Source organism: Taurulus bubalis, assembly GCF_910589615.1.
Source record: "Taurulus bubalis genome assembly, chromosome: 17".
NCBI classification, from domain to species: domain Eukaryota; kingdom Metazoa; phylum Chordata; class Actinopteri; order Perciformes; family Cottidae; genus Taurulus; species Taurulus bubalis.
The window spans coordinates 15,858,115-15,885,882 of record NC_136605.1 but is presented as its reverse complement, the minus strand read 5'-3'; the positions used below and the strand labels follow the sequence as shown (position 1 = coordinate 15,885,882).

Genomic DNA, 27,768 nt, shown 5'->3' with positions numbered 1-27,768 from the left:
CTGAAAGTCATATTCTAACCACTGACCCAGTCACATCACAACCCTCTCCCAATTGGTTTCGAGTTTTGATTTTAGACCCCGCCATTATATCATAAAGATAGACACAGTATTAATAAGTTAATAATTGATGTATTGGCGTCACAAACATAATTTATTCAATTTAAAGCTTCACACACCAAAGCCATGGTGTCGTTATGATCACTCTGCTTGTTTTACATGTATTGTCCACTTGGTGGCGCAGTAGAGTAAATGAAGCTCCATGAAGCGTCGGGACATGAGCGAACCAATTGGATGGAAAGCTTCAATGCTTCAGGAAGCTTCATCTCGCCATCACTAGATTTTACTATTGATAACATACAAATCATTTCAGTAAATGCACATCTAAAACTGGACATGTGCTTCAACAATTGGATTTTTAAAAAAAGGCATACTTTCTCTCAAAATAATACTATGCTGAGCCTTACTGTCTAGAATAAAATGAATACATTTGCTTCATTTCTATTAACACTAGTAATATAACACAAACCAATCTACCTTTAGAACTATGTGAATGTCGTAGTTTACTGCTCAGTAACTGCACATCAGTAACTAATAGTTTGCTTCAATCACACTGGCAGACACCAGCTGGCCGGTTTGAGTAAAGAGACATCTCTTATCACACAAAGACATCTAGCTTTGACTAAACTTTTCCTAGTAACTTGCTTCTATGGGAATATCTTTTAGTGTTATTGATCTTGGGAGGATACATATTGTGGAATACAGTGCACCCATATGGGAGGGGGGACTTCAAACCGCCCTATTGTCTGGTTGTTACTCAACCAATTTCACCTTTACTTATATAACATACAATGACACTTGCGTTAAAGTAAAAATGGTATAGTAGTAGTAGTAGTAGTAGTAGTAGTGTGTGAAAAGAAACACTACAACATTGACAAATATTTACTTTTTATTCATCGAGACAACATGGACATTAAAAGCAGAGCAAAATTAAACGAATCTTCAGTCTTTGAAATCTTTTGATCAAAATTAAATCAGTATATTTTACAGTAAGGGGACAAGAGCAATCAATGTGAGCTCTAAGTGAGGAGAAAAGAGACACGCCCTGTCATGGAACTAACATTGTACACACGCTTTCAACTGATTTAAAAAAAAAGATTAGGGAGTGAAGTGGAACCTGTCAAACCAAAACAAAACCACAAGCACTGTTTTTTAAATTTTATTTCATTTTCACTAAATGTCAAGAAACAAGGAGGATGTGTAAAGATTTTCAAAATAAGAACACAAAAACCCATAATGAACTTCTCTAAAGTTTGGTATTCAAAGTGATGCCTGGTTGACATCGAGACCAAGTAATACAGATGAACCACAACTACTCTCATCCGGCCAAAAGATAGACAGGTGATGGAACATGAAAATCAATGTATTTTCTTCCCCCTCTCCTCGTTTACATATGTATGGTCATGTTTTTAAATAAGCCACTACACATTTGTGGTTCACCTTGTTTTTAAGCAGCGAAGTGTCAGAATCAGGACGAGGTTGGCTGCACTCTTCCACTTCTTTCTCCACCAGATATCCCAGCTTCCCCTGTGGAGCAAGAATGTTCACAAAATGCAATGTCAGTAAAGGTCCCACAACAAGTTATTGTAGCAACTAGCAACTGCTGCTGCTCCTGGAGCAACAATAACATTGATATAAAAACTACTGGTGAAATGTAGATCCCTCAATTTAGCCACAGAGGAAAGAGACACCAATAATGATGCACACATGTAGCACAATAGTATAATTTGGCCAGAATAACATATTGTAAATATTTGTTTCTTTGTCTGTAGTATTTTAAATTAGACGTTTGCACCTAAAATCAATCTAAATAGAGTTTAGATCACCACCGTAGACCGTAATGTTTGAAAAACAGTGACGAACCTGTTTGAGATTCCGTACGCCAATGCTAAAGTGCAATTGACATTTTTAAGCAGTCAATGACCGATTAACGGAACAGTTGAATATTACAAATATCTTAACAAAACCTAAGTCCTGCACAACACTGTGGGGAAATCTGCACTTGTGACAACAAGTGACAACTTTAGCATTTTGCATAGGTATATCAAGCAGGCTGTCTGTGCATCTAGAAATGTGTCTGACATTTTTATGAAATGACCTTTTCCCCAAACATATTTGAAAGTTAGCAAAAAAAAAATATCTAAAAAAAACAAGGAACCACAATAAAAGATATACACATTCAAGCTTCCAAGTTCATGTTGTGGAGAAGTACAGAATAGTTTTTTTTCTGACAGGCAACAGCATTCAGAAATGGATGTGGGTAGAGAAAGGAGTACCTGGGGTGAGTACCTGCACAGTTTGACAGTCAGAGTATCCATGATTTTTAATTTGCCCTTTTCTCATGTGGTCTCGCTCACAACACCAACGCTGTGTGAGGTATGGAAGTCAGCTGCAATTCATTTGATAAACCCTACCCTCCAGTTAGTTGGTTACGTAAGGCCCCCGTTGCTATGACACCCCCCAAACACACACTGCATGGCATCATCAGGCACAGTAAGCTGGACAACAAATCCATGGCATTTGAGTATGATTACAGCAAAATGGCTGGTTTTTCCACATATACCTTTGACTAGAGCTGAAAGTAAGTAGGTCTGTGTGTTTACATATGAGCAGGAGACATCTCCATGATTTATATACATGTATGTATACATCAACATGTAGACACACAGTGGCTGAATTTTCTTCCTATAGTTTGAGTGCAATATCTCAGAAAATCGATATTACTACATTTTCCTACTTAAAAGTAAAAATAACAAAAACAAAAACAAAAAAACAGGTCAATACAGGCAGGAATTTGATTGGACTGGTTAATATTTTTTCTGCCATTTTGTCCACAAAGACATACATCTATAAGTATCAAAAACCGATACAAAACGAGGGGTACCTCCGGGCATGTTTGCTCAGGGCTACACTGGCCTTTCCCTCTTGGGTTTGTGTGATTCTTTTCTACCTTCTTCTCATTCATCGGGGCCTAGTCCTTCATCTTCAGTGCATACTTATGATGCACTATTCAAAAACAGGATAAAGATATATGCACATAGTACATAAGACAAAATCATAGGCATTGAACTGAACATAAACAGGGTGGGAGGGTGGGTAGGGCAGATGGGGGCGTGGGAAGGTGGAGGGGTTGGGTTGAGAGCCAGGGGAGAGCGAGGAGGAGGACGCACTTACCTGAGCCTGATCTGAGGTCCTATCAGATCAGTTTTAATTGGACTGAGTGTCACCTTCAGAATGGAGGAGCTCTTGCTGGCCGTTAAGCCGAGGGGAGGCGGAGGCAGCTGCCTCTGTCTCCATCAATTCCGCTTCTGACGAAGCCTTGATGGCAGCTGCATCACCGTCACTAGAGCGCTTGTCTTTCTTAGAGCTGCTCCTCTCCTCTGTCACCTTACGTTCTGGGAAAACATTGTATATTTAAATACACACACACACATCAATCAAAAGGTAACCTTTTTGTCCTTGTTGGTCACTTGTGCTGTGTACAGTTAAGTTTTTTTGGTACAATAGCATGTGCTGACGCTTTGAAATATGCATACACAATGAAAAAAACACAGCGCCAAGAGAGTCATTTCACATGTAGTAACAACAAAAAATATTCTCGGGTCCTCACCTTTGTCTTTCGATGACCGCTCTCTGTCCCGGTCTCTCTTCTCCTCCCGGTCTCTCTTCTCCTCCCTGTCCTTGTCCTTGCTGCGGCTGCGATGGCGGTGAGATTTGCGCTCTGAGCTGCGTGACCTTTTCCTATCACGACTGCGGGAGCGACGCTTTCTGTCAGTGCGCTCACGGCTGCTGCGCCTCCTCTCCCTCTCTCTGTCTCTGTCTCTATCTCGGCTCCTATAAAAAGAGGGGAGTAAACAAAATATTGCATTAAAACAAAGAAAACTAAATTCTACGATTTAAATCATGTCTCAACCAGTGGAGTTACATCAATACATGGGCAAATTACTACATTTACAGGATAGATATTTCCCAATAACTTTTCTTCACTTGAGAAAAGAAACATTTATTTGACATTTTCCATTAAAAAATGTGGGAGGTGGGGGGGGGGGTTCTATTATGGCAGTCGATTACTATTTATATAATTTATAATCTAAATTAGTACAATGAGCAGCAGGCTAGATGTACCAAATGTTTGTAGTACAAAGAACAAGCTTACAAAATGAGCATACCACAGTCAACACATTAAGTTAAAAATGTACCTGTCAAAATGAGGGTGTCATTGACCAACCGGCCAGTAATTAAAAACCTAACTTCTTGTTGTTGTTTTTTGCCAGCTGAGAGTGCAGACACTAAACAAAACATCATCGAAGACAAACTGAAAAAAAAGGGCCCTCTAAACCGGAACTAGTGCCTTTATCCATTAAAGTAGCAAGCAATGTTGCTCCATCCTTTTATGGTCACACAGTGCAGTTATTACGACCATCAAGAATATAGCGGTTAATGTTGTAAAGTGAATCATCCATACCTGCTGCGTTTGCGCTCCCTCTCCCGGTCTTTGTCTCTGCTCCTGGACCGTCGGCGATCTCGGGATCTGCTCCTTTTCCTGTCTGATGCTCGACTGGAGTGGCGGCTGTTAGAGTTGCTTCGGCGCACCCGTCGGTCCTTCTCCCTGTCTCTATCCCGCTCTCGGTCCTTCTCCCGTTCCTTCTCTTTCTCTCGCTCCTTCTCTTTTTCACGCTCCTTCTCTTTCTCCTTCTCCTTCTCTTCCTCCTCTTTGCGCCTTTTCTCCCTTTCCTCCCGTTCACGCTCGCGGTCTTCTCGGTCCTTCTTCAGCGCTGGGCTTTCACCTTGGGGCTCCTCTGAGCGACGACGGAGTTTCTCCTAGGAGTAAATAAGCAAGAGGCCCCAAATTAATTATGACCAGTTGATCTGTACATTTTAAACCAGAGCCAAAATATAAATAGTTCAAGTGGATTAACCTCCTAGAAATCCTTCACTTTCAAAAAGTAGGGGACAAAAAAGGTCTTAAAATGTCTTCTCTTGCCACTGTTAATACTTTGTACAACACATTGTGGCTTTGATAAACACATGATTGACATAATATATTTGAGCTTTTATGCAATTGTCAAACTGACATCCATATCTTGTTCTAGTGTAACATGGACCCAATAACTTTTGCTGCCATCTAATCATGTGTACATTTCCTGTGACAAGTAATCCTGTTACCTTGAGCTCCTCCACAGTGGATTTGATCTTGGCGTAGCCCATGTGTTGCTTCCCCATCAAGTGGTCATCCACTCGGGACTGTGCGTCACCGACAATGAGAAAAGCTCCACACACCTCACACACCTCCATCTGTTTCTCCTGGGCTGCAAAACTCTCGATGGTCTGTATAAAAAGGTACATACATTATATCATAAAACACTCTAATAAGCAATAAAGTTCTGCTTCGGCGCACAACTGCTTGACTAATTTGCACAGGTTTGGGACGAGGACAATTACTGAAAATCAGGATGCTTATTGTTGACTAGTGATGATGAATGTCAGTGAAACCGATGGAATAATTTTCAGGCCAAGCTTAGTTTGACTTTGATCATTTGTCAACAGACAAACATGTTTTGGGTTATAACCCTGAGCAGCATCTGTGGGCCAATTGGCCTGGAGTGACTCACCGAAGGGTTGGATCCGAGCAGCTCTCTCTCATCCTTCAGCTGCTCCACCAGCTTCATCATTCCCTGAGCCTCCTCCACTCTGCCCTCTGACCCCAGCTCTTCAATCTGAGCAAAAGCAAAACAAGCATCCAAAATGACTATGGCTTATTTGCACTAATCAATAATAATAAAAAAATGTCACTTATTTTAACATATTCTTTACAAACCTGTAAAACTAGGTCTTCAATCTTCTCCGTTAGAACCTGGCCCTTCTCGTCATTCTTTCCTGGTGGACCAGTGACCTAAAGGAAGAAATACTTTTAGTGTCTCTCAGGTAAAAACGCACAGGTCACATAAATAAAATTTAAAGAAAAAGTATATTTCCATTGCACTGTTAGCAGGCATGAAAATGGATCAGGGGTGAAAAAGGTGAGAAGGATATTACTCCTTTAGGGGTAATATCTGAGCTGGAGAAACTTAAGTTCAGCCATGAGTCAAAAATGATTATGGCATTCTTACTAAGTATTATGCAAGCCATTTCATGCCAGCCTGTCACTGGGTCTAACATTTACAGTCAGTTACAGGCGAGTCAGTGCCGAACAGCGTCACTCGTCGAGAAGCTGACAAACTATGATCATTATGGGCCTTAATTATTCTTTTGTCAATACCCAAGTGTACATATATATACATACATACACACATACACTACCGTTCAAAAGTTTGGGGTCACCCAGACAAATGTTCAGCAATTTCTCACATGGAATAGCCTTCATCTCTAAGAACAAGAACAGACTGGCGAGTTTCACATGAAAGTTCTCTTTTTCTGGCCATTTTGAGAGTATAATGGAACCCACACATGTGATGCTATGCATAGGAAGGCCAGTTGTAAAGCTTCTCTCACCAGCATAACTGTTTTAAGTTGTGCTAACATAATTGCACAAGGGTTTTCTAATCATCCATTAGTCTTCTATGCGATGAGCAAGCACAATTTACCATTAGAACACTGGCGTGATAGTTGCTGGAAATGGGCCTCTATACACCTATGTAGATATTTCATTAAAAACCAGACGTTTCCACCTAGAATAGTCATTTACCACATTAACAATGTATAGTGTATTTCTGATTCATTTAATGTTATCTTCATTGAAAAAAACAGTGCTTTTCTCTGAAAAATAAGGAAATTTCTAAGTGACCCCAAACTTTTGAACGGTAGTGTGTGTGTGTATATATATTTTAGACTTTGTAGACTTAATACATACAATATGCAATACTGCTATACTATACTGAATATTGTTTTGCTACTACTACATTTCACTTCATAATATTACACTTATATGCCATAATATGTATAATGTACCAGCCTTTTTATTTGACCATATTATGTCATACTGTTATACCACTTTACTTTGAGGAGACGTCACTGTTAGTCTAGAACACTGAATAATGTTTCCACCAGTAAACCTGAACATGCACACCTCTCTGTGTGTGACAGTGATTATAACCTCATAACTATATAGATTATAATTAACTAGAGGATACACTTTTTTCTACACGTAGATCTTAAACCCTTAAATATAAACAGGATCCCGGCCACCCTACGGAGGAAACTCATTTAGTTTTTTTTTATTAAAATAAAAGTTGGATAAAATCTCCACTTGTCCTCTCCTTATATGTAGTGAGGTGTCGGTAGGTAGAACTAACAGAGCCGCTGACTCGCCGCTCTCTTGTCTGACGTCACACGCTGCCACGGACTCTCCGCTGCCAGTAATCTCACTTGCTGTCTCTCCAACAATGTTAGCTAACGTGTTAGCAAGCTGACTAGCTTGCTATTATTAAACTGGTGGGAGGGAAATGAAGCTGCTGTAGACATCTTAACGCTGATTGGCCGAGACTCACGACGTCAAAGATCTTCTCTTGCTAAGATGATCACGACCTCAGTTTTTTTTCCGTGTCCCACTCCAATCTCAGAAACGGCGGACAGTTGACCCCCCCCCCCTCTCCCAAAAACAAAAACTCTTCGGATCTACGTGATTCACATGGATGACATATTTTGGTTTCAAAACGGCGAATTTATTAAACTGGTGGGAGGGAAATGAAGCTGCTGTAGACATCTTAACGCTGATTGGCCGAGACTCGCGACGTCAAAGATCTTCTCTTGCTAAGATGATCACGACCTCAGTTTTTTTCCCGTGTCCCACTCCAATCTCAGAAACGGCGGACAGTTGACCCTCCCCCCCCCTCTCCCAAAAACAAAAACTCTTCGGATCTACGTGATTCACGTGGATGACATATTTTGGTTTCAAAACGGCGAATTTCGCCGAAAGGTGAGGGATTTTCATGTCTGGTTAGATGATGTGATAATAAAAGTGCCAAAACCAAAAAGCACAAACCCCTGCGTTCTGCTGTGCCTGGGAAAGTGCAAGGCGGGCATGCCCTCTGCGAATCCGCCGTTCAACCTCTGCCAGGAGCGACTGCAAATAGCGCAGGAAGTCCCGCTCATAGCCCTCCTTCATGAACCGAGAGCTTTTCTCATACCTGGATGTGGTGGGACAGAAGCAGGTTATTATGTGGAAATATCAAGACACACACAATATATGTTAGAAAGCACAATCAGAACTTACGTTATTCTAAGATTTTCATCATGGATTTTCTCACAAGGGCCTGGAAAAGAATTGCAAAAGGTCATTATCTTCGTATTATGAAAGATACACTTTTAACCTATTGCTGTAATGAAAGGAATACTTAAAATGACTACTGTCTCGTGGAAAGACTCGCATCTGCGAAAGCATTAGCCAATTTAGTGGTTTCCTAAATGGTAGGATTTGAGTGAAAATGCATGTGTTTGCATGTTGAACATACTTGAATTTGCACTGCATGAGCTGTGTAAGTATGTTGTTTTTTTAATAGTTTTGCTATTGTTAAATCTGGCCTCCATTTACTTCAATGAAATAGTACTCAGTTTTCAGATTCTCAATTAACCATGGAGGCATGCGAGAAAAACGTATTCTTCAAGAATTCGAGGTAACACGACGTTTATATGCTCAGTTGTATACAAATGGTAATTGTAAGGTTGAAGTACTCCTTTAAATCATTTACATCGACATGTTCTTCACTTACCCAAGTCAGAGCGGGTATTTGTGAATAGCTCCGCTGGGCAGAAGCCACACAGATAGTACCGACATACCTTCTGGAAGAGAGGAAAGACCAACGTAATACCAACGTTATTACCGACAGTAACAAGTCTCGAAATCTCTCTCCTAACGACAGAGTTAGCGTTACATCCGTTCAGGACAAAGCATTTTTAAGCTAAATGGGAACAAATCAGCCCCACCGGTTATGGCTTCATTTTACACTAATTCGTTCATGGCATCAGTTAGATACACGAACACAAGCAGGTTATGGCATTAATGATTAGTTAAACATTAACTCTCACTCAAAGCTAAAGCCAACAGAGTAACTAATCCACAACGTCTCAAGCCGCATTGTAAGCCAATGCAATGCCTTTAGCATTAGCTCCCACTAGTTAGCTTAATTTTACTAGCGCGCGTGCCTGCATACATCTGCCAGTTGACGCAACCAATTCCGTGCGTCATCATTGAGATCTGGACTATTGACAGACATCCTAATTGAGCTGCCTCACAGGCCCAAATTACTACATAAAGTTACTCTATAGTTTAGTTAGCCTAACGGTGTGTTAGCTTATCGAACAAGCTAGGTTAACGTTAGCTAGAATGCTAACTTACGGTCTCGTCGTCCCATCGCACGTTGCATCGCTTCTCGTCAGGGGCCAAGTTTCTATCTCGGCCCATTAACTCATCGAGCAACTGGGCTGCTGAAAGCATTTTGCCTCCAAGAATGTAGTCTTAATTTTAAAGTACTACGATATCTGCTAAAGTAGTTAGCGTTAGTTCTAATCAAAATGGCAGATACTGAAACAACGCCGCCCGTTTATGGTTCTACCCATAGAGCTGTTTGATGAGAGTGACGTCATCTCCTGACTTCTTCTTCTGGCATTACAGCGGTTGGCATCAAGCCTATTGGTGCATGGCTGCCACCGTCGGCTCCGGAGTGTGAATCAGACAATACACGTTTTTGTTTATCCCTAAAAAACACACACGTCCCCTGTTAACCTATATTTTATCCTTCATGTACTAGTATAACATACTAGCCCCTGACAACCACCCCAGTACCTTGTCCCTGCTTATCAAGCATATCCATAACCTGCCTTTTCCTTATTGGAGACCACAGTTTCAGATGTCAAAACTGTGTATTCACATCCCCTTCTCCTTCTCCATCTCCTCACATCCTCTGTATCACTCCCCATACCTCGCCCACAGGAGTTATTCCTATTTTATTGCAAAAAAAATCCAACTATCTCTCTTAGCTTGTCATACCGTTCTGCACTGCCTGTGCCTTATTATAATGAATAATATGTTGTTATGTTGTTTTTATTTTAACTTGTCTGAATACTCTGTTGCTGTTCCCTGGCAACACTCCTCTGTCACCATGGTACACGTTTCCTATTCATCCTATTTTTAAACCTGGGTATAGATCCATTTGATGCCAAAATATTTGGTATTGTTTGTTTTTATCAATTATATGTCCAGAAATGTAAATCTTTGTCATTGTTTTCTCTCATCTTTTGGAATTCATCCCACCTAGTCTGACTTCCACTCGTTCTCCTATCACACATGAAACCTTCACAATAGTAAAACGCATGGAAACTTATTCCAGAAACGCAACTGGAGAGGCTCGGCTGGCCTTTACTGGCATCCATGGCCATCGAGGAGGACCTGTTACTGGAACTGAAGCGTACCGATAAACTGTACAAACTGTACATTGAACTGTTTGTTCACAAAGAGGGGAGGATGGACTTTGTCTTTAAGTGAACAGCATGTGGTGAGTGAGCTGCTTTTTATGTTTTTACATCAGCAGTAGTGTTGTGCTAATGTGTCTGTGGTGTTGTTTGTATAGCTTATATTGTTAATATCCTTCTGATCGTGGCTCGTGCTCTTGAGTGTGCAGTGTTTTAGTGCCGCAGTTTTGTTGGAGTGTTTTGTCATGTTTTGTTATAACTAAATGTGACTGGTTCTTGTGAATTTGCTCTTGTTGATGTGGACAACATGCATTGTCCGTTAATGATGCGGCATCCCGTCATGTGCGTATGTATGTATAAGATATCAGACAGCACAGAAGGCCCAGGTCGAAAATGCACGGCCCGCCACTGCACTTCACATGATACCTTCTACACACGCTCGCACGCGCGCGAGCACACACACACACACACACACACACACACACACACACACACACACACACACACACACACACACACACACACACACAGTACTTTGAGCTTGCTCCTACTGTTGAAATCACCACACAACTTTATGTCTGTTTTGTCCTTGTATTCTTCGTATGCTATCCAAATGCAACCTTTTACCCACACTTCCTTTTTGCATGCATACTGGATGTATTTAATGTAATGCAATGATCTCACATTACCTATCACCTTAGCAAATCATTATTTTGTGGATTTAGCGAGCAGGGGAGATAGAGCAGAGGTGCAGAGGAGGAAATGGAAAGTAGCCCTGGCTCACTGTGACCCCACTGTCTTAAGTTAGGCTATAATTAATTAACATTATAAATAGGGGGACTGATTTCAAAATAAACACACCAAACTGAAATGCTCAGAAATAAACACAAATTAAACGTTACAAATTGTTTGATAGTTGTCCCAATTACAGACTAAACCTATACATTCCTCAGTGGGCTTACTACATGTATTACAGTTCTTTAAAGATTACATTCAGAGTTATGTTTGAGCTAATGTTAAATTGAAGTGATGTGGGTATTTTACAGCAGAGCGTATTCACTGCCCTCCAGTGGTCATATTGAGGAAATGCAACACAATTTTGAAATAATGGGACTAGTAACTGTTAATATAAATTCAATCATTATCATTAATACAAATAAAAACACACGTTTTGGTTAACATCAAATAACAGTTTTACAGTTTTAACAGTGCATAGTTTTCCTTTTTGGAGAGCAACAAACTACCACTTCTGGTTAATACTTTCAAAACAAATTGAAGTAATTTAAACTAATTATCAGTAAAGGTTGATCATGTTCGCTTTAGTTTTTTTTCCCACGTGGTCCTGAGAGAGTACACAAATCCACATTCTTCCATGGATATAAAAACATATCCCGTGTCCTTTTCAGAAGTCAGCAAAAAATATGTAATGTGGTCTGGAGGGGGGAAATGTTGTCATTACCCACTGGTTGCATGGTTACCGTTAACACGTGTGTGGTATGAACAGTGATTTCACATTTTATTTGTCAGGGTTATTTACTTGGCGACGAAGACTGGATTCTGTCACATATTTATGTATTTTAAATAAAGTTAAGAGGCAACAAAACGTGCCAGATAAGTATTCAGAGGGGGAACACACATTTGAGCCCACTGTTGTTACATCCAAAGATGTCCCCCGATGAGGCGGTGGTGTTCTCGGCAGCCAAATGACGGAGCTCTGATACCACCGAGACGTTGAATGAGCGCACTGAGGGTTGTCAGTGCGACTGCAACGTGATTTCAACAACAGAGATAAATGGCGAGGACGGAGCCTGCAGCGTAAACTCCGAAGACTCAACACGAAGTCGCGTTAAGCCGAAGCGACCTGCTGCCTCAAGCTAGCACCTCGTTAAGCTAGGTACGGTTAGCCGGGCAGCTAATGTGAGCGGGCAACTGCATTTTTTTTAGCGGACGTAGTTATCAGTTGGGGCAATTTGTTGGGCGGTAGCAATTGACAACTTGACCCGAAAGGCTTGTGTGCGTCCTATGGTCTCGCAGCGCTCGTCGCCTGTGTCAAGATGTCCACCACTTCGTTGGATAAAGAACTACAGGAGCGGCTGAGAGAGGCGTCTGCCATCGGGGACATCGACGAAGTGCGGACATTGGTGGAGAGTGGAGTAAATGTTAATTCACAGAACGAAATAAATGGCTGGTGAGTGTTTTGTCTTCGCAAAGATGACAAGTGTTGGTTTTGACGCACATGTTTGTTACATAAATCAGTTTTGGACGCTTATTGAAAAGTTCGGCGCAGCCAAGTGCGTTGTTCCAGGGATTAGAGCTAATCAGTGTGAGCGTATTAGGCTTAGTTAGCTAGACACGCCACGTTTTAACGTGTCTCTTCCAACATTATTACATGCTCTGTTCGCTAGTATTTTTGGGATGGCTTGAAATGTATAGAGCCATTATTCTAGTCATCGTAAAACAGCAGCAGGGAGCAGTCACTGTGAAGGTAGAAGGTGTGTATGAGCACATAATTGCTCCAGTCTTGAACCTGCCAAGCCTTTTCTCATTGCCACGGATTTACATAATTAAATAACACTATTAAAAACAAATTCAACAACTTGCCAGGATTTTATGGACAAACATTAGGTCCAATTTATATTCTACAGGCAATACGGTTCTGTCAGCACATATATACAATAGTTTTTTTTGACAACACTGACTCTCCTCTGTGTGTTTGGCTCCTGACTTCCTAGTTCAATATGCTACCTGTATATTTGAATGTCAGACTGATCACCAGTTTAGACCAACACCTTCTTATACATTTAAAGTCATTTCATCAGCAAATGTTGTCCCCTCTCCAATAATCTCACCAGGACATGCCTGCACTGGGCCTGCAAGAGGAACCATAAGCACATAGTGTCCTACTTACTCAGTTGTGGAGCAGACAAGGAAATCCTCACAGCTAAGGATGAGTTGGCCTCGCAACTTACATCCAAACCAGAGATCAAACGACTTTTAGGAGGTAAGCTACACATTTCTTACCCACTTGTTTCCGTGACATCATTATAGAAGTAAGTTGTTGTTACTTGCATGCGATTTATCTGTTGCATGTGATACATAGACATGTAATGTACAGATTATAACCTCAGGTGTCAATGGTATAACAGAAACAAAAGCTGTCTGGTATTTCAATTGAAGCTGTTTTTAAGGAAATAATCTTTTTTTTAATGCACATTATTGCTGCAGTTGAAGTGGAGGATGTGCCTGAAGTCAAGGAGCAGGAGTTGCCAATCATCCCCAACTACCTGTCTCACCCGGCCTTCATGTATTCCAAGATGAATAGGGCAGAGATCATCCTGGCACAGCACCTCGCACAGAATGGTTCTGGAGAAGATGCTGAGGAGGACACGCACAGCGACTCGCCGTCCCTTTCCTCAACTCACGAGCCTCAGAAATCACATAGCCTGTTCTCTGACGGCTCCACACCTCCCACAAACCCCCACGGCCAAGCTCATGGGGAATTCATTCCTGTGACTGAGCAAAATGGCGTGTCACCCAGCCCGGCCTCATCCCACAACCACGCTGCTGTTAACTGCCCAGTGCTCATGGACCTGTCAGTTGAGCCGCACGTTATCAACCATGCCGACTACCCGCATGCGGTGCCACACAATGGCACCATGTGCTCGCCTCCGTTGGCCTCGCCCAGCCCCAGCTTGGCCAGCAGCAGTGGGAGCCAGGTCCAGGCCCCGGTGGCCAGCACTAACCCGGCTATGAGCAGGCAGCAGTCCATCCCACAGCAGCTGAGCTGCGGCCAGGCTGGTGGGCCCATGGCGGCCTTCCAGCCTTTCTTCTTCACCAGCACCTTTCCTGTCAACGTGCAAGGTTAGCGTGATCAGTAGTACTGTATTATGTCTAACCCCGCCGTCCACACATACAAAACCACAAGACGAGCTTTGCTTAATACTTGAGGCATGAAGAAACAGCTATTTGCTTGACTCTTTTCCAAAGGAATACGCCAACCAGCACCTCTAAATAATCGTAATTAACACATTGTGTTGTTGACAAACCGTAAGGTAAAAATGTCAAGTTGTGTTGTTTTTGTCTGGGAGCTCTGACTTCCTGGAGTTATTTCATCATTGCCAGTAAACAAGCGGGACTCCAATAATTTGCAGCGACTAAACATTCCTTTTAAGCTTTGTGCTTGAGCAAAACAACCTTTCAGATAAAGAACAATGAGAGCACAGATGTGACAACAATCTCTTCTGTATGTATGTTGGCAGCCAACTCGTCAAACCAGAATTGGTTGTTAGTGGATGTTCTCCTTTCTCTCGGGATGATTACTGAACTGTTGCAGGCTCACTAGCAAAAACACAACTATCTTCCGCAGTGACTCTCACCTTTAGCTTCGTCCATCACCTTATTAAATATCTTTGTTAAAGAAGACATATCATTCTGGTCTTTTTCTCTAGAGTTGGTGCTGAAGGTGCGTATCCAGAACCCTCACGGTCGGGAGAACGACTTCATTGAAGTGGAGCTGGACCGTCAGGAGCTCACCTATCGCTCCCTTCTTAGGGTCTGTTGCCGAGAGTTGGACATCAGCACTGAGCACGTGGAGAAGATCCGCAAGCTGCCAAACACCATGTTGAGAAAGGTACGGTAAAGACGAAATATGGAAGTCCTATAAGCTGCAAAATATTTGCACTTGCTGTACAGCTAATACAAATGAGTTTTCTATTCTAATAAATAGCATATGAAATGAACTTGCTTATAATTAAAATGCCTTTTATTGTAATATTGCCATGTATGACCTAAAAGCAAACTGACATGTTTTAAAAAGGTCTTTATATACTGTTCCTTTACACAAATTAATGATTGGTAGGTGAATCTGTTATTGATTTAAATATGACTTTTCCTGTCCAGGACAAGGACGTAGCTCGGCTGCAGGACTTTCAGGAGCTGGAGGTGGTGTTGGAGAAAGCAGAGGGCTTGTCCCTTTTCTCTGGAGCCGGGGGCCTAACAGACAGACCCTGCTACAACATGAAGGCCTCCCGCCTCACCTACTAGAGCTCCCGCAGAGCCCGAGGTCTCCCCGCTTACGATGGGCTTTTGTAGCTGCCCTTAAGCAACCATAACTAGTTGCCCACCCAGGTCCCTTGTAACGGCTTTGTCCAGCTTTGGTGTTTCGCCAATTTCCTAACTGGGATTTGTTTTTCCAAGTTCAGTAGCTATTGTCCTCCTCTGGCACCTCCTGCCGCTTTAGTGTACCCGACCAGTTGTAAGCGATTACTGATGCATGGTGCCCTCGGGTTTTCATAACTCTTGCCAACAAGTTCATCATCGGTCTCCAGAGTAGGACACGTTGGACTTGCACACAGCAACTCGAAGTTCTGGGGAATTGGCGTATTGAGAGTTCTACGATATTCTAGCTGACATACACACTTTCATACATGCTGTAGGCATAAACCTTAGTGTCTTTCCTGCAGAGGGAATCGCATACTAATTCTAAGGTGGAGGTAATCTCTCACCAGGTGAGATAAAGGTATCTTTGGACTAATAGTACTTCTATACATACAGTCTGCTTTAATCTATCTCCACACAAGGATGGACACATTTGAGTAGGAGTGCTGGTTTCCCGACATGTTTAAGTCATTCAGTCATACACTGTGGAAACAAAAATATTTAGTTTTGTTTGAATTGTTCTCTTTTGTGTCTTTTCATGTCGAACAAAATTGTATAATTTTTTTTTTTAATACAGTGCATTTGCACTTCTGTTTGCAGGTTGTGCTCTTAGGTTGAGTCAGCATAATACTTAAACTGTCAACTGTGAAGTATTTATTTTTAATCTTTGTTTTATATTGATTCCTACTCACGAAGCGAGACCATGTTCTTCAGAGTAACGCGGCTCGAGTCCCGGTAAGAGTTGTGTGTGTGAGGCTCCCTATTTGATTTAAGTTTTATTTAAGTTATTTAGTTGCTGTCATTTTGTTTAACTGTGATTAGAATCCAAACCAAAAACTAATCTAGCCAGCAAAGATACTAACTGCAGAATAAACTATCACTGCTTCAGAGGAAAATGCAGCCTTATTAGATTTTCTTTCCCCCAAGTGAAGAGGAAAGAAATAAGATTTAACAAATGGCATGATGGTCTGTGTATGTGACACTTTTTATGATTAAGTGCTTCCTTGTTCTTCCAGCACGAATGGAAATTGTTATTGCTGATTATGTCTAATTATTATGTTTGATGCCGTGTGCCACCTCAATTTAAACTAAGGCTGTCTATGTGGCGACTAGATTTCTTGAAAATATCCATACATGGCCTCAGTTTGGTTGTCATGGCCAGTCTAGTGCTAATATTGTTATTTTTTTTAATTTAAGACATTGTTTATGTTACATTTATTTTTGCTTAATCAGAAGTGTTGCTGTTGAGCTTAAATGGAGACTGACAATATGACTACACTAAAAAGCATTATTGTACTGTACATAAAGAATTTAACAGGGCAAGAGGCACAGTGTTGTCTGAAGATAAGGTTTTATGCTGCTTTCATCAACACTTTGATCCTTTTTTAAATTCTCAATGCTGATTTTAAGCAGTGCAGTAGGCGGCCACGACACATCTCCTACAATCAAAAAGTTCCTTACCCAGTGGTAACTGTTTACTGCCGAAATGTATACCTGAAGCTCTTACTGCATTTGTATGTTTTACGATATCTTTTTTTTTTTAACCAGTTAGGCCTGTTGTGTTTGTGTCAAAAAGGCTTAGACTGGTGCATAAAAAGTTCAGCAATGGGATGAACAGTCCTGGGATGCTGTTGATGAAGCAATGTGCGGGAGGGGGAGGAGGTTTTTCCAGAAGGTTTGCTGTGAGAAGAAAAGACTACCAAGAGTGCTTGTTTTCTGTTCCCAACTGTGTTCAATGCTTTATTAAGTGACGTGCCACATGTTTAAGGCAGCAGTTTGGGACGATGTGTGGAGGAATCCTTCCCCTGGCCTTATGGTGTCCTGGTGAGGGAGAGCAGCATGTTTGAAATGTGGGTTTTTATAGGATCTCCTTTTAATTCTGTGGAAAGGAGATAATAACTAACATTGTAATTGTTGGGTTGCTTATTGTTCTAGAAAACGCAGAATACAGTTTGACTTAACCTATGCATTCAGAGTCTGATATTTTTATATACAGTGCGTCCTGTGCACTTGTAGAAACGATCTTCACTGTTTAAGTTGTGTTTGGTTCTGGAGGCCTGTCTCTGTTCTTTGATAAAGCATGGTGAAGTACTTCCCTCTTTCTCTCTGACCGTGTCTTCTAAATTAATATCATGTCCATCTGACTAATTGGGAGTAACTTTGATGTAATAAGTTTGAGTATCTATCTTAATGATCACTATAAACAAAGGGACCAGTTACATGTTTTGTCTGGCTTTTGTTGCAGGTTTTCCTTTGTGTGTACCTGCATTGCATGTGTGTGCTGGATGTTGAGGTCAACTCCACAATAATTGAAATGTATGTTTCAACTGACAGCCAGTAGAGGGAGCAGATGAGCAAATATTGGCATTAGATTTAGGTATTGCCACTTTAATTCATAATAAGAGGATAGCTTTTTTGGGGACAGGGCTGTTTAATTGAATATAAAACCTATTTTAAAACCTGCTGCTTGAATACTGGTCCATTATTTTGTGTAGAAGCCACAGTGGGCCCAAATGTGCACCTTCCGTACTCGAGTGGATTTTTAAACACATTACTGCCTCATTTTTTGTTACCAACGCTTAACATAAAAATGATCATGCAGGTCTGCAAGTATATCTTAAATAAAGCAATGATTATGTTTGGAGAAAAATCTTTACTTTTACGATTTTGTCCACTTGAAATTACATTTCCCAGCCATTGTTTCATTAATGATTTCATTATTAAACACCTGAATACAAAATATTAACTAAGTTTTAAATTGTAGCAGCCTTCAAAGGGAAATTACAATTATAATATAACAGATTATTTGCTGCACATTTTAGCTGATTGAGACTTTCTTTCAACAATAATTCAACATTCATATTATTACCACTTAATAGGGCCATTATCAACACCGGTAATAAGCATTTCTGGTAATGTTCCATATTTCACAGTTCAGTATTGTACCGTCCAGCTGTGGTTTTTCACTTCTGACCTGTATTTGTGCAACAAGCCAATGTTGTACATTCTGTTTTGAACTTAAAAAAGGAGACATTTTGTTATGTTCCCTTTCTGATTTAAAGAACATAAACAACACCTAAGTTATGGTCGTACTGACACACTCGAAATCCTTAACCTCTTCCGTGAAATAAATACAATAGTGTTCATGTGGTGAGCAGATGTTCAGACAGCGCAGGCTGGAGAGAACAAACATTACATAATCTGAACAGAGTGGCGTTGAGAAAGTTAAATGTGTTTGCAACCTAAATATAGGGACAAAGGAATGGATGACCATCAGGATACATACATTGCAGTGGACCCCCGTGGATCGGCACATGTATGTCCATCGGCATGTTGTGCTGTGTGTCTAGACTGGGGCTGAGGAATCAGCTTAGGGCCCTGCTGAGGCTGGACGTGTCTCTCTCCTTTGTTCTGGAGTGAGACACTCATAATAAGCTTATTATGAACAGTCATAACACTTTCATTGTTTTGAATCAGCTTCCCAGGACTCAGTCATGGGCAAGAGACGCCGTGGAACCGCACTGTCCAGAACTCCTTAAGAGCATTTTAGAGATGGAGGCACAAGGCGACGTTACTCACAGGTACGGGCCTCGGCCGACGTGCTTGCACTATGGCCGCTCTCTAACAGGCATAATACACAAAGCCAACATACCGAGCTGCTTATTTATGACACAAATGCATGCATGACACTGTAAAGCCACTGAGAGATTAATGGTGAAGTCAGATTACCGTAGCTTATATATATATATATATATATATATATATATATATATATATATATATATATATATATATATATATATATATATATATATACAGGATAATATGTATACACGTACAATGTGAAAGGCCGGGGTCTTCTTATAAATGGAGTGTGTCAGCCATCTCATTCTACTTAAGAAGAAACCTTTTATTTGTCATATTACATGCTTTTTTACATACATACATAACATTTGCTCTCTGCATTTAACCCATCCATAGCAATTTAGGAGCAGTGGGCTGCTGAAAAGCGCCCGGGAAGCAACTAGGGGTTCAGTGTCTTGCTCAAGGACGCTCTACAGACCCACATACACCAAATGAATAAAGGAATAGTGGAAATATGCTTATCATCCTTCTGGCGGAGAGTTGAACGAGAGGATGGAGGCTCTCTTATCCGTCTGTTCGATATGAGGCTCCAGCCAGCACCTTGTTAGCTTAGCTTAGCATTTGTTTTCAGGTTACTTTATTGATTCCCGTGGTTTTGGAGAAAGGAAAGTGGCTGCATCAAGACCAGACATCACAATAAAATACATTCAATGTTGGGAACAGAAACAGCTAGTCTGAGTCTGTGTGCAGATACAACAATCTGGCTACAAGTACTTCTAAAGCTCATCAGCTGACATTATATCTCTTGTTTAATCCGTACAAAACCCAAAGTGCTCAAAGCAACAATGCAGGCAACTGTTTTCCACTGAAGTCTGGTTAAGTTCAGGCGTCAGTAGATGATTGACAGGCTTTACAGTGTGTGCCAGAGATTTTGGTTTCAAGGTTAAATGCCGTCCAACGGCTGCCAGTTCTTACCGCCGTAGCTTCATCCCTAATGGGTAAAGATCATTATGGCACATTATTTGAACACTTACAATTTTCTTATATATTGTTTTTGGATTTTATGCTTTTGTCAGTGGATGTTAGCCATCACTGAGGATAACATGATTGTGATAAAGTATTTGCAAGCAGCCGGATCTGGAAGCTTTACAGCGCTTTTAACCACAAATCTACATAGTGTGAAGAAAATGAAAATAAATGAAGACATTCATTGAGTTGCAGAGCTATTTTGATTTGCTCTCCGAAAGATGAGGTGAGTGTGCACAGAGAAGGTCAAAGGCAAGGTCTGTTTGCATGTTTGCAGACAATACATGTGCTAAAAGCAGATAGACGGTCGGAGCACCCTGCGTGGGGTCCGCCGTGAGGCTTTATTTAATATGTGACATGGCCTGTAGCCCCAGCACTGGCTATGCTGGGAATGCAGGGTCTTGAGGGGTGAAGGTTAGGGGTTAGAGGGTGGGCAGACACCGTGTGTGTGTGTGTGTGTGTGTGTGTGTGTGTGTGTGTGTGTGTGTGTGTGTGTGTGTGTGTGTGTGTGTGTGTGTGTGTAAAATGGGTATTATATCATTTGTACAATCAATTTTCTAGAAGCGATCGCTATTATCGTCAATTAGATAATCAGTGCGTGTGTGTGCATGTTTTCAGAAAGGACTCACAGACTCCAGACTAAGACTGCAGGGTTCGGCCTGGAGAACACTGGGCCTCTTTGGGCTCAGCAGGGACTCAGCTTGGGAAACACTCACACACACACACACACACACACACACACACACACACACACACACACACACACACACACACACACACACACAGCGATACTACTAGAGTGTTGGATATTTTGTTCTTCGAAAGATAATAGATATTTGTTATATTTTTGAACTCCCCTTTTCTGCAACACTTCCTGGAATTGGCTTTCTTTCATGGAACAAACTGCGTTTTTCTCTGAAAATCCGGCCAAGATGTCGATACGACTTGTGGCTTCTTACATGTCAATATTGTGAGAGCGTGAGTTGTTGATTGCAATGTTCCCAGCTTCATCTCTGCATGGTTTATCATTTGAATCAGTTACACCTTAATGGTACATTATGTGACATCAGATATGGACAATATAGAATCAACCAGTTCAGTGAATATGGCAGTCTGGCAAAATAGTGTATCCAGTTTGTCAGAAAGTAAGAGGATGAGGGTTTCACTTAATTACTACCCAAGATGTACAGCCATACAAATGTGTTTAAATAAATACACATTTTAACCATCAATCAATGAAACCATAAAACTACTCAGTCCAAACTAATCTTTGCGGTTGACTTGAAGTGAAACCAGAATACGATCTACAAGTAACAAAGACTAGAAGTCACTGAGTTTGGTGCCATCTTCTGGACACTGACGCTGTGTCCATATGGACAGGAGGCATTTTACAGTAAACGCTGCTAAATTATAATGCAGCACTAGTGCACATCGTATTGTCACACAGTGCTGCTTTAATTGTTTTCATGTGACAAGACAGATAATTTAGACCAAACACATATCCGGAGCATCTTCTTATTTGAGATACGACACATTAATAACTACTTGCAAAGTTGTAAGATACAGCCTATAACACTAATAGAGATGTGTGCCTGTACACTAAACAATACGGTCTTTTTCCCTCAGGATTCTATTCAGTAGCTTTGCACCTAATTATTGCTACATCACTTTCTCCTTTGCAAGTTAAGGGTTAAGGCAGCCAGCGCCTTCCGCACAGGTGCCTCGCCAGTCCTTCATGAAACAGCGCCTGCAAACTTTTTTTTTTCTCTCTTCCTTTTAATTAAGTTGATCATAACTGTAACTCAGCTGGGATTTGCTGCCCGACTAGACATGTCACTGTAATTCATGTAGTTAGATCTTAAGTGGGGTTTCTCACCGCATCACTAATCTCTCGCTGCTATTAAACGTCGAGCGACTAACCTGGAGAGCTCTCCACATCGGGACCAGTCCTGCGCGCTCCTGCCGCTGCTTTTGTGCAGCATCTGATTCCAGCGGCTTAGAAACTAACACCGAGACAGTTTGAAGAAAGTTTACACACTATTTTTCTCTCTACAAAACTCGAAAGTCGTGTTGCATTTTGAAGATTTTTGTTTTCTAACGTCCGTTGTGTTACGCGTCGGACATGTGGTGGATGCTGTTTCCTCGATGGATTTGGTTTCTTCTTGGACACTGTTGTACTTTACTCCTTTATGCGGGCAGCAGCCGCGTGAGAGCAATGCCAATGCCCATGTCCGTGGCAAAAGTGATGTATTCTCACGCAGGTCTGTGCCCGAATGAGCTGAACCCCAACCTGTGGGTGGATGCTATGAGCACCTGCATGCGCGAGTGTGAATCCGACCAGGTGAGTTGATCCCGCAACTGGCCGTCATACTGCTTGCTGGTGTGAATGTGTAGCCTAGAGACAGACAATAGGGCACCGACGCGGGTCGTTTGCAGTCAAAGCCTCTGTGCACAAGGTCTGTTGTGTCCGTTAGTAGCAGGATCTCATGTTGGATGAAACCCCCTAAATGTCAAATATCTCCACAATTCCTGCTTCCCTTTGTGTTGTGCAAGATGGTGGTTGATAGAAACAAAGAAAACAATTAAAAAGAAGAAGAACAATCTTAGTGGTTACATTTTTTAACACATTTCCAAAAGTTTTCATTCATACTTTGTAAAGTTTACCAAATATTTGTCAAAACTCATCCACACTGATAACATTTAAAGAACACTCTGATCTAAATTCACCACAATGAAACATACAGGTCATGTTTTTTTGAGGAAAACATTCCACCAGTAAAACATTTTCTCTGATTTATGCAGATTTTTTAATTCAAACTGTATCAAAACTGTCACCAAAAAACAATATTGATTGTTCTTTTCTCTTCCTACTTTAGGACTGTGAGACTTTTGAGAAGTGCTGCCCCAATGTATGTGGTAACAAGAGCTGTGTGGCATCACGCTACATAGACGTCAAGGGCAACAAGGGCCCCATAGGAATGCCAGAGGGCGCAACCTGCGACAAGTTCATGTGCACTCAGCAAGGGTCCGAGTGTGACATCTGGGACGGCCAGCCTGTTTGTAAGTGTCGGGACCGCTGTGAGAGAGAACCCCACTTCACGTGTGCGTCTGACGGCATGACGTACTATAACAAGTGCTACATGGATGCAGAGGCCTGTTCCAAGGGTATCTCTATCTCTGAGGTCACCTGCAGGTAACATGTTAAGTATTTTAGATATCTACCATTTGTTTTTGGTGCGATGAGGTAAAGTTGTCTCACTTCTAGTCCTTCTATTAAGACATTTGGAGAAAAAAAATCATCTGGTTGTAGCGTAGAAACATAAATGTATTAATTGTGTAATTTGTCAATATAGTATAAACAAGAGTCTTTGACTTATCCTGGCTCTGATTAATTCCTTTCTTATTCAACCTACCTACAGGTACCACTTGACCTGGCCGAACACCAGTCCCATCCCAGCAGAGACCACCTTATATCCCACCACCGCCCTCCAGACCACCCTCCCTGCGGACATCCAGCTTCCCGCCATACACAGCAGCCCCACCCAACAGGCTGTTTTTGTGGGAGAGACAGCCAGCTTTCTGTGTGAGGTGTCTGGAAAGCCACATCCGCAAATCACGTGGGAGAAACAACTGAAGGGCAAGGAGAACACCATCATGAGGCCTAATCATGTGAGAGGGAACGTTGTGGTCACTAACATTGGCCAGCTGGTCATATACAATGCGCAACTTCAGGATGCCGGCATTTACACGTGTAGAGCCAAAAACGTTGGGGGAAGTGTGTCGTCACACTTTCCCTTGGAAGTGATCGGGAAGGAGGCGAAAGGTAAGAATGCGGAGGGGAATAATACCAACCTGCCGTTTCCAGCGGAAGAGTGTCTCAAGAGTCCAGACACAGACCACTGTGGAGAAGAGAGCATGAGCTGGTACTATGAACCAAAGAGGAACAATTGCTTCACCTTTACCTACAGTCAGTGCAACAAAAACCGTAACCATTTCGACACATATGAAGCCTGCATGCTGTCATGCGGAGGAGACATGGCGGCTCCCTGCAGCCTGCCGAGCCTCCAAGGGCCGTGCAAGGCCTACGAGCCTCGCTGGGCTTACAGCAACAGCCTCAAGAAGTGCCATTCCTTCGTGTACGGAGGCTGTGGCGGCAACGAGAACAGCTTTGAGTCTAAAGAGGCCTGTGAAGAGATGTGTCCCTTTCCGAAGAACCACAAGTGCAAGGTGTGTAAACCCCGAGGCAAGATGGTCACCAGCTTCTGCAAGAGTGACTTTGTGATTCTTGGCCGCGTGACTGAGCTGACAGAGGAGCAGGAGTCAGGCCACGCCCTGGTGACCGTGGAGGAGATCTTGAGGGATGAGAAGATGGGTCTGAGGTTCTTTGGCAAAGAGCCCTTGGAGGTGACTCTTCTGAACATGGACTGGAACTGCCCCTGCCCCAACATCACCACGGCCGACGGGCAGCTCATCATCATGGGGGACGTTCAGCACGGGATGGCCGTCCTGCAGCCCGACAGCTTTGTAGGGTCTTCCAGCACTCGGAGAATCAGGAAGCTCCGTGAGGTTATTCACAAGAAAACCTGTGATTTCCTTAAAGATTTCTCTGCTGTCCAGTAGAGTCTATTTGAGTCTCACACTCACTGAACTTGTGTTTTCTGATTATTCCAAGCTCCAGTGACCTCACCAGCCTGACCGACTGTGAACATGAAACGAGTAACTTATCTGTAACATTGGAGGTTTTGTTGCCTGTTTGAGAAGTTTCTCTTTCTTTACTTTGTTCCTTATCGCTCTGTCGATCTCAGAAAATCACTCATCGTCGCGTCAACATTTTGTCATCTGTTTTTTTATTCATGATTTCTTTATGGATGCTGTTTCAAAACTGTCCTAATAGCTCTCTTTTAAAATTAGAATCAAGCTTAGACCGTTTTGAGGTAGAAAAGTATTAGTCACAAGCTTTTACTCTAGATTTCCTCTTCAAATGTTATCTTCAATACACTAATATTATTCATTTAAGGGTATGTTGTATTATGGCTGGTACGTTTGCTTTATGTTTTTTGGGGTTATCCCAAAACATTGTGTAACATCTGTCAGGAGTACTTGAGCTCACAATAATGCAATGCGAAGCCTCAGTTTATTTACCAGAATCAAATAAGCTTTTTGGTTCCATATTTTGTGGAATCTATTTTGATAAGACTTAATTTACAATACAGAGTATGTATGTGGACTTCTGTACTGTGTATTTATTCATAGTTAGATTCACAGATAGACTTTCTGCCTATATACATCTATCTATCTATCTATCTATCTATCTATCTATCTATCTATATATTTATATATATATATATAGATGTGTATATATATATATATATATATATATATATATATATATATATATATATATATATATATAGAGAGAGAGAGAGAAGAGCGAGATGTATAGAGGGAGAAAGTCTCTCTGTGAATCTAACTAGATAGAGAGCAGACATATTTTTTATGTTATCTATTATATATTAGTGTCCATTAATACTCTATGGAATATGATGGTAAATGAATAAAGATGATTTAAAACATACTACAGATGTTCTTGCTTGGTGATGTTGTGCTGTTCCCTGTGTTGAAGACGAAATACCCAACATGCTCACAGCTTATCAAAAGGCTCATGCAGGCAGTGCATCCTTTCATCCATGTCCTCCTCCTTCCACTTGTATTTCACACACACACACACACACACACACACACACACACACACACACACACACACACACACACACACACACACACACACACACACACACACACACACACACACACACACACACACACACACACACACACACAGGGCCTAGTCTGAAGCAGGTCACATTCCAGCCCCGCTGTGGTGGCCCACAGAGCTGTGTGTTGTGTTGTGTCTGGGTCTGGGGCCCTCGCATAGCACACACCCCACCAGCCATCTATTGGCCTTGTGCGGCCCCTTTCATGTGCAAGAGGCCGGGGTTAAGGGGAGGAGGAGGAGGAGGAGAGGGATGTCGGCTGAGTCTCTCTCGTTCACTGACTTGGTTGGACACATCTGTGTTAAAGGGGTATAACAGAAAACAGTGAGAGGAATGGAAAGTAGAAACTGAGGAATTTAACCCCTAAAGTAAAAAAAAGAGCTTATAGGTTAGAGTTTTGTTTTAAGCCTGGAGATTGTAGCTTATACCTGGTGTGTAAGGGATTAAGACACTGGGATAATTATACTCTGCATGAGTATGTAGGTGCAAACAGTTACAATGTCAGGTGAGAATCAATTCCGGGTCGACAAGTGCTCGCGCTGTGGGATACCTGAAGAACAAAATGAGCCACAAAGACCAGCAGGCATATAGGAAACATAACATAAAGGGCCAACTAGCAAGTGAATGATTTACCCCTTCCCCCTATTCCCTTATATCCCCTTCTCTAACCCCCATCCTCAACCTTCTTTCCTCAACTGTCAGCTGACAGCCAGCCAGCCTTGAGCGGCGCCCTCTGACCCTGCTAATGAAAAAGAGGCCACCGAGGAAAAGGCCACTTTCATTAGAACTGTTGACAAGCGTCAAGTGACTGGCTGAACTCCAGACTAGCTATGCACAGCTCTTCACATCACAGTTGACTGCAGAGTTCAGTATCAAGTTCACTTAGAGACCACCAGCCAGGCAGCTTGCCAGACAGACCATAATAATAAGCCAGACAGACTCAGGCACAAAAGGGGGCACAATTCCCTCAGTGACACAGTATCAGTGAGGAACTTGTTGGTGTTCAGAGTGATGTTTGACTCTCTTAACAATAACTAACACACAAAAATAGGCATTGATTGTACATTGATTATTTTGCTAAGGTTATTGACATGATTTTCACATAAGGTACGCGTAACCAAAATTAAATTGTTACACAAACATTTTTGTGTAACAAAAAATCAATTAAAACGCTCCACCGAATCTCTATTGCACAATATTGTCCGACTCACAATGGACAATTAATAAAAGGATAAAAATCAACGCTGCAGAAGCAGATATAGGCCTATTGTGTTTTTTATTCCATGCTGCCTATGTTGCCTACATTACCCACAATACAACTGTGATTCCGTTGTGTTATGCTATTGGGGGCTAATGTAGCCTCCCCTTTGATATGATACACAAATAAATCATGTTTGTAGCGGTGGACTGTGGTGATGTATGTGCACTGAGAGACGTTTGCATTGTTTGAGACATAAGTTCACTAAAGTCTAAAGTTATTGGCTGACATGTGTTTTCAGAAAGAGAGGAATATTTTTAAATGGGAGCTGAATATAGGCCCTCTAGTCCAGTGGTTCTCAAATGGGGGTACTTGAAAATTAGCATCCATTCAAAAATCCTTTAGAATAGTTATTTAATAAATATTAAATACAATATAAGTGTAAGTTCATAAACTGAATTTTATATTCAGTAGGATATTAAATGTAATTATCCTAAGTATACTGGCACAGCGCTGCGTATTACATCTTTGTGTGTGTGTGTGTGTGTGTGTGTGTGTGTGTGT

The 27,768-nt window shown here is 41.7% G+C and overlaps 3 protein-coding genes across 4 annotated transcripts; 2 read left to right on the top strand and 1 right to left on the bottom strand.

Moving 5' to 3' along the window:
- Positions 1-947: 947 nt before the first annotated feature.
- luc7l3 (LUC7-like 3 pre-mRNA splicing factor) lies at positions 948-9,490 on the bottom strand (the record flags this gene model as incomplete). 2 transcript variants are annotated; one of them, XM_079232778.1, is made up of 11 exons in its annotated part: positions 948-1,584; positions 3,232-3,452; positions 3,668-3,891; positions 4,523-4,878; positions 5,224-5,385; positions 5,670-5,774; positions 5,876-5,950; positions 8,039-8,183; positions 8,270-8,309; positions 8,766-8,835; positions 9,392-9,490. In XM_079232778.1, the coding sequence occupies 10 exons, from the start codon at positions 9,488-9,490 to the stop codon at positions 3,265-3,267; spliced, it is 1,464 nt and encodes a 487-aa protein (XP_079088904.1). In that variant the 3' UTR covers positions 948-1,584; positions 3,232-3,264. The 2 variants fall into 2 exon arrangements, with proteins under 2 accessions (XP_079088904.1, XP_079088905.1); XM_079232779.1 differs by having other exon boundaries at positions 8,766-8,832.
- Positions 9,491-12,518: 3,028 nt separating this feature from the next.
- ankrd40 (ankyrin repeat domain 40) lies at positions 12,519-15,507 on the top strand (the record flags this gene model as incomplete). The annotated part of the gene is made up of 5 exons (XM_079233730.1): positions 12,519-12,652; positions 13,317-13,465; positions 13,690-14,325; positions 14,913-15,094; positions 15,364-15,507. The coding sequence occupies 5 exons, from the start codon at positions 12,519-12,521 to the stop codon at positions 15,505-15,507; spliced, it is 1,245 nt and encodes a 414-aa protein (XP_079089856.1).
- A 6,847-nt stretch (positions 15,508-22,354) lies between these two features.
- Positions 22,355-24,852, top strand: wfikkn2a (info WAP, follistatin/kazal, immunoglobulin, kunitz and netrin domain containing 2a; the record flags this gene model as incomplete). The annotated part of the gene is made up of 3 exons (XM_079232994.1): positions 22,355-22,573; positions 23,109-23,425; positions 23,652-24,852. The coding sequence occupies 3 exons, from the start codon at positions 22,355-22,357 to the stop codon at positions 24,850-24,852; spliced, it is 1,737 nt and encodes a 578-aa protein (XP_079089120.1).
- Positions 24,853-27,768: the final 2,916 nt, after the last annotated feature.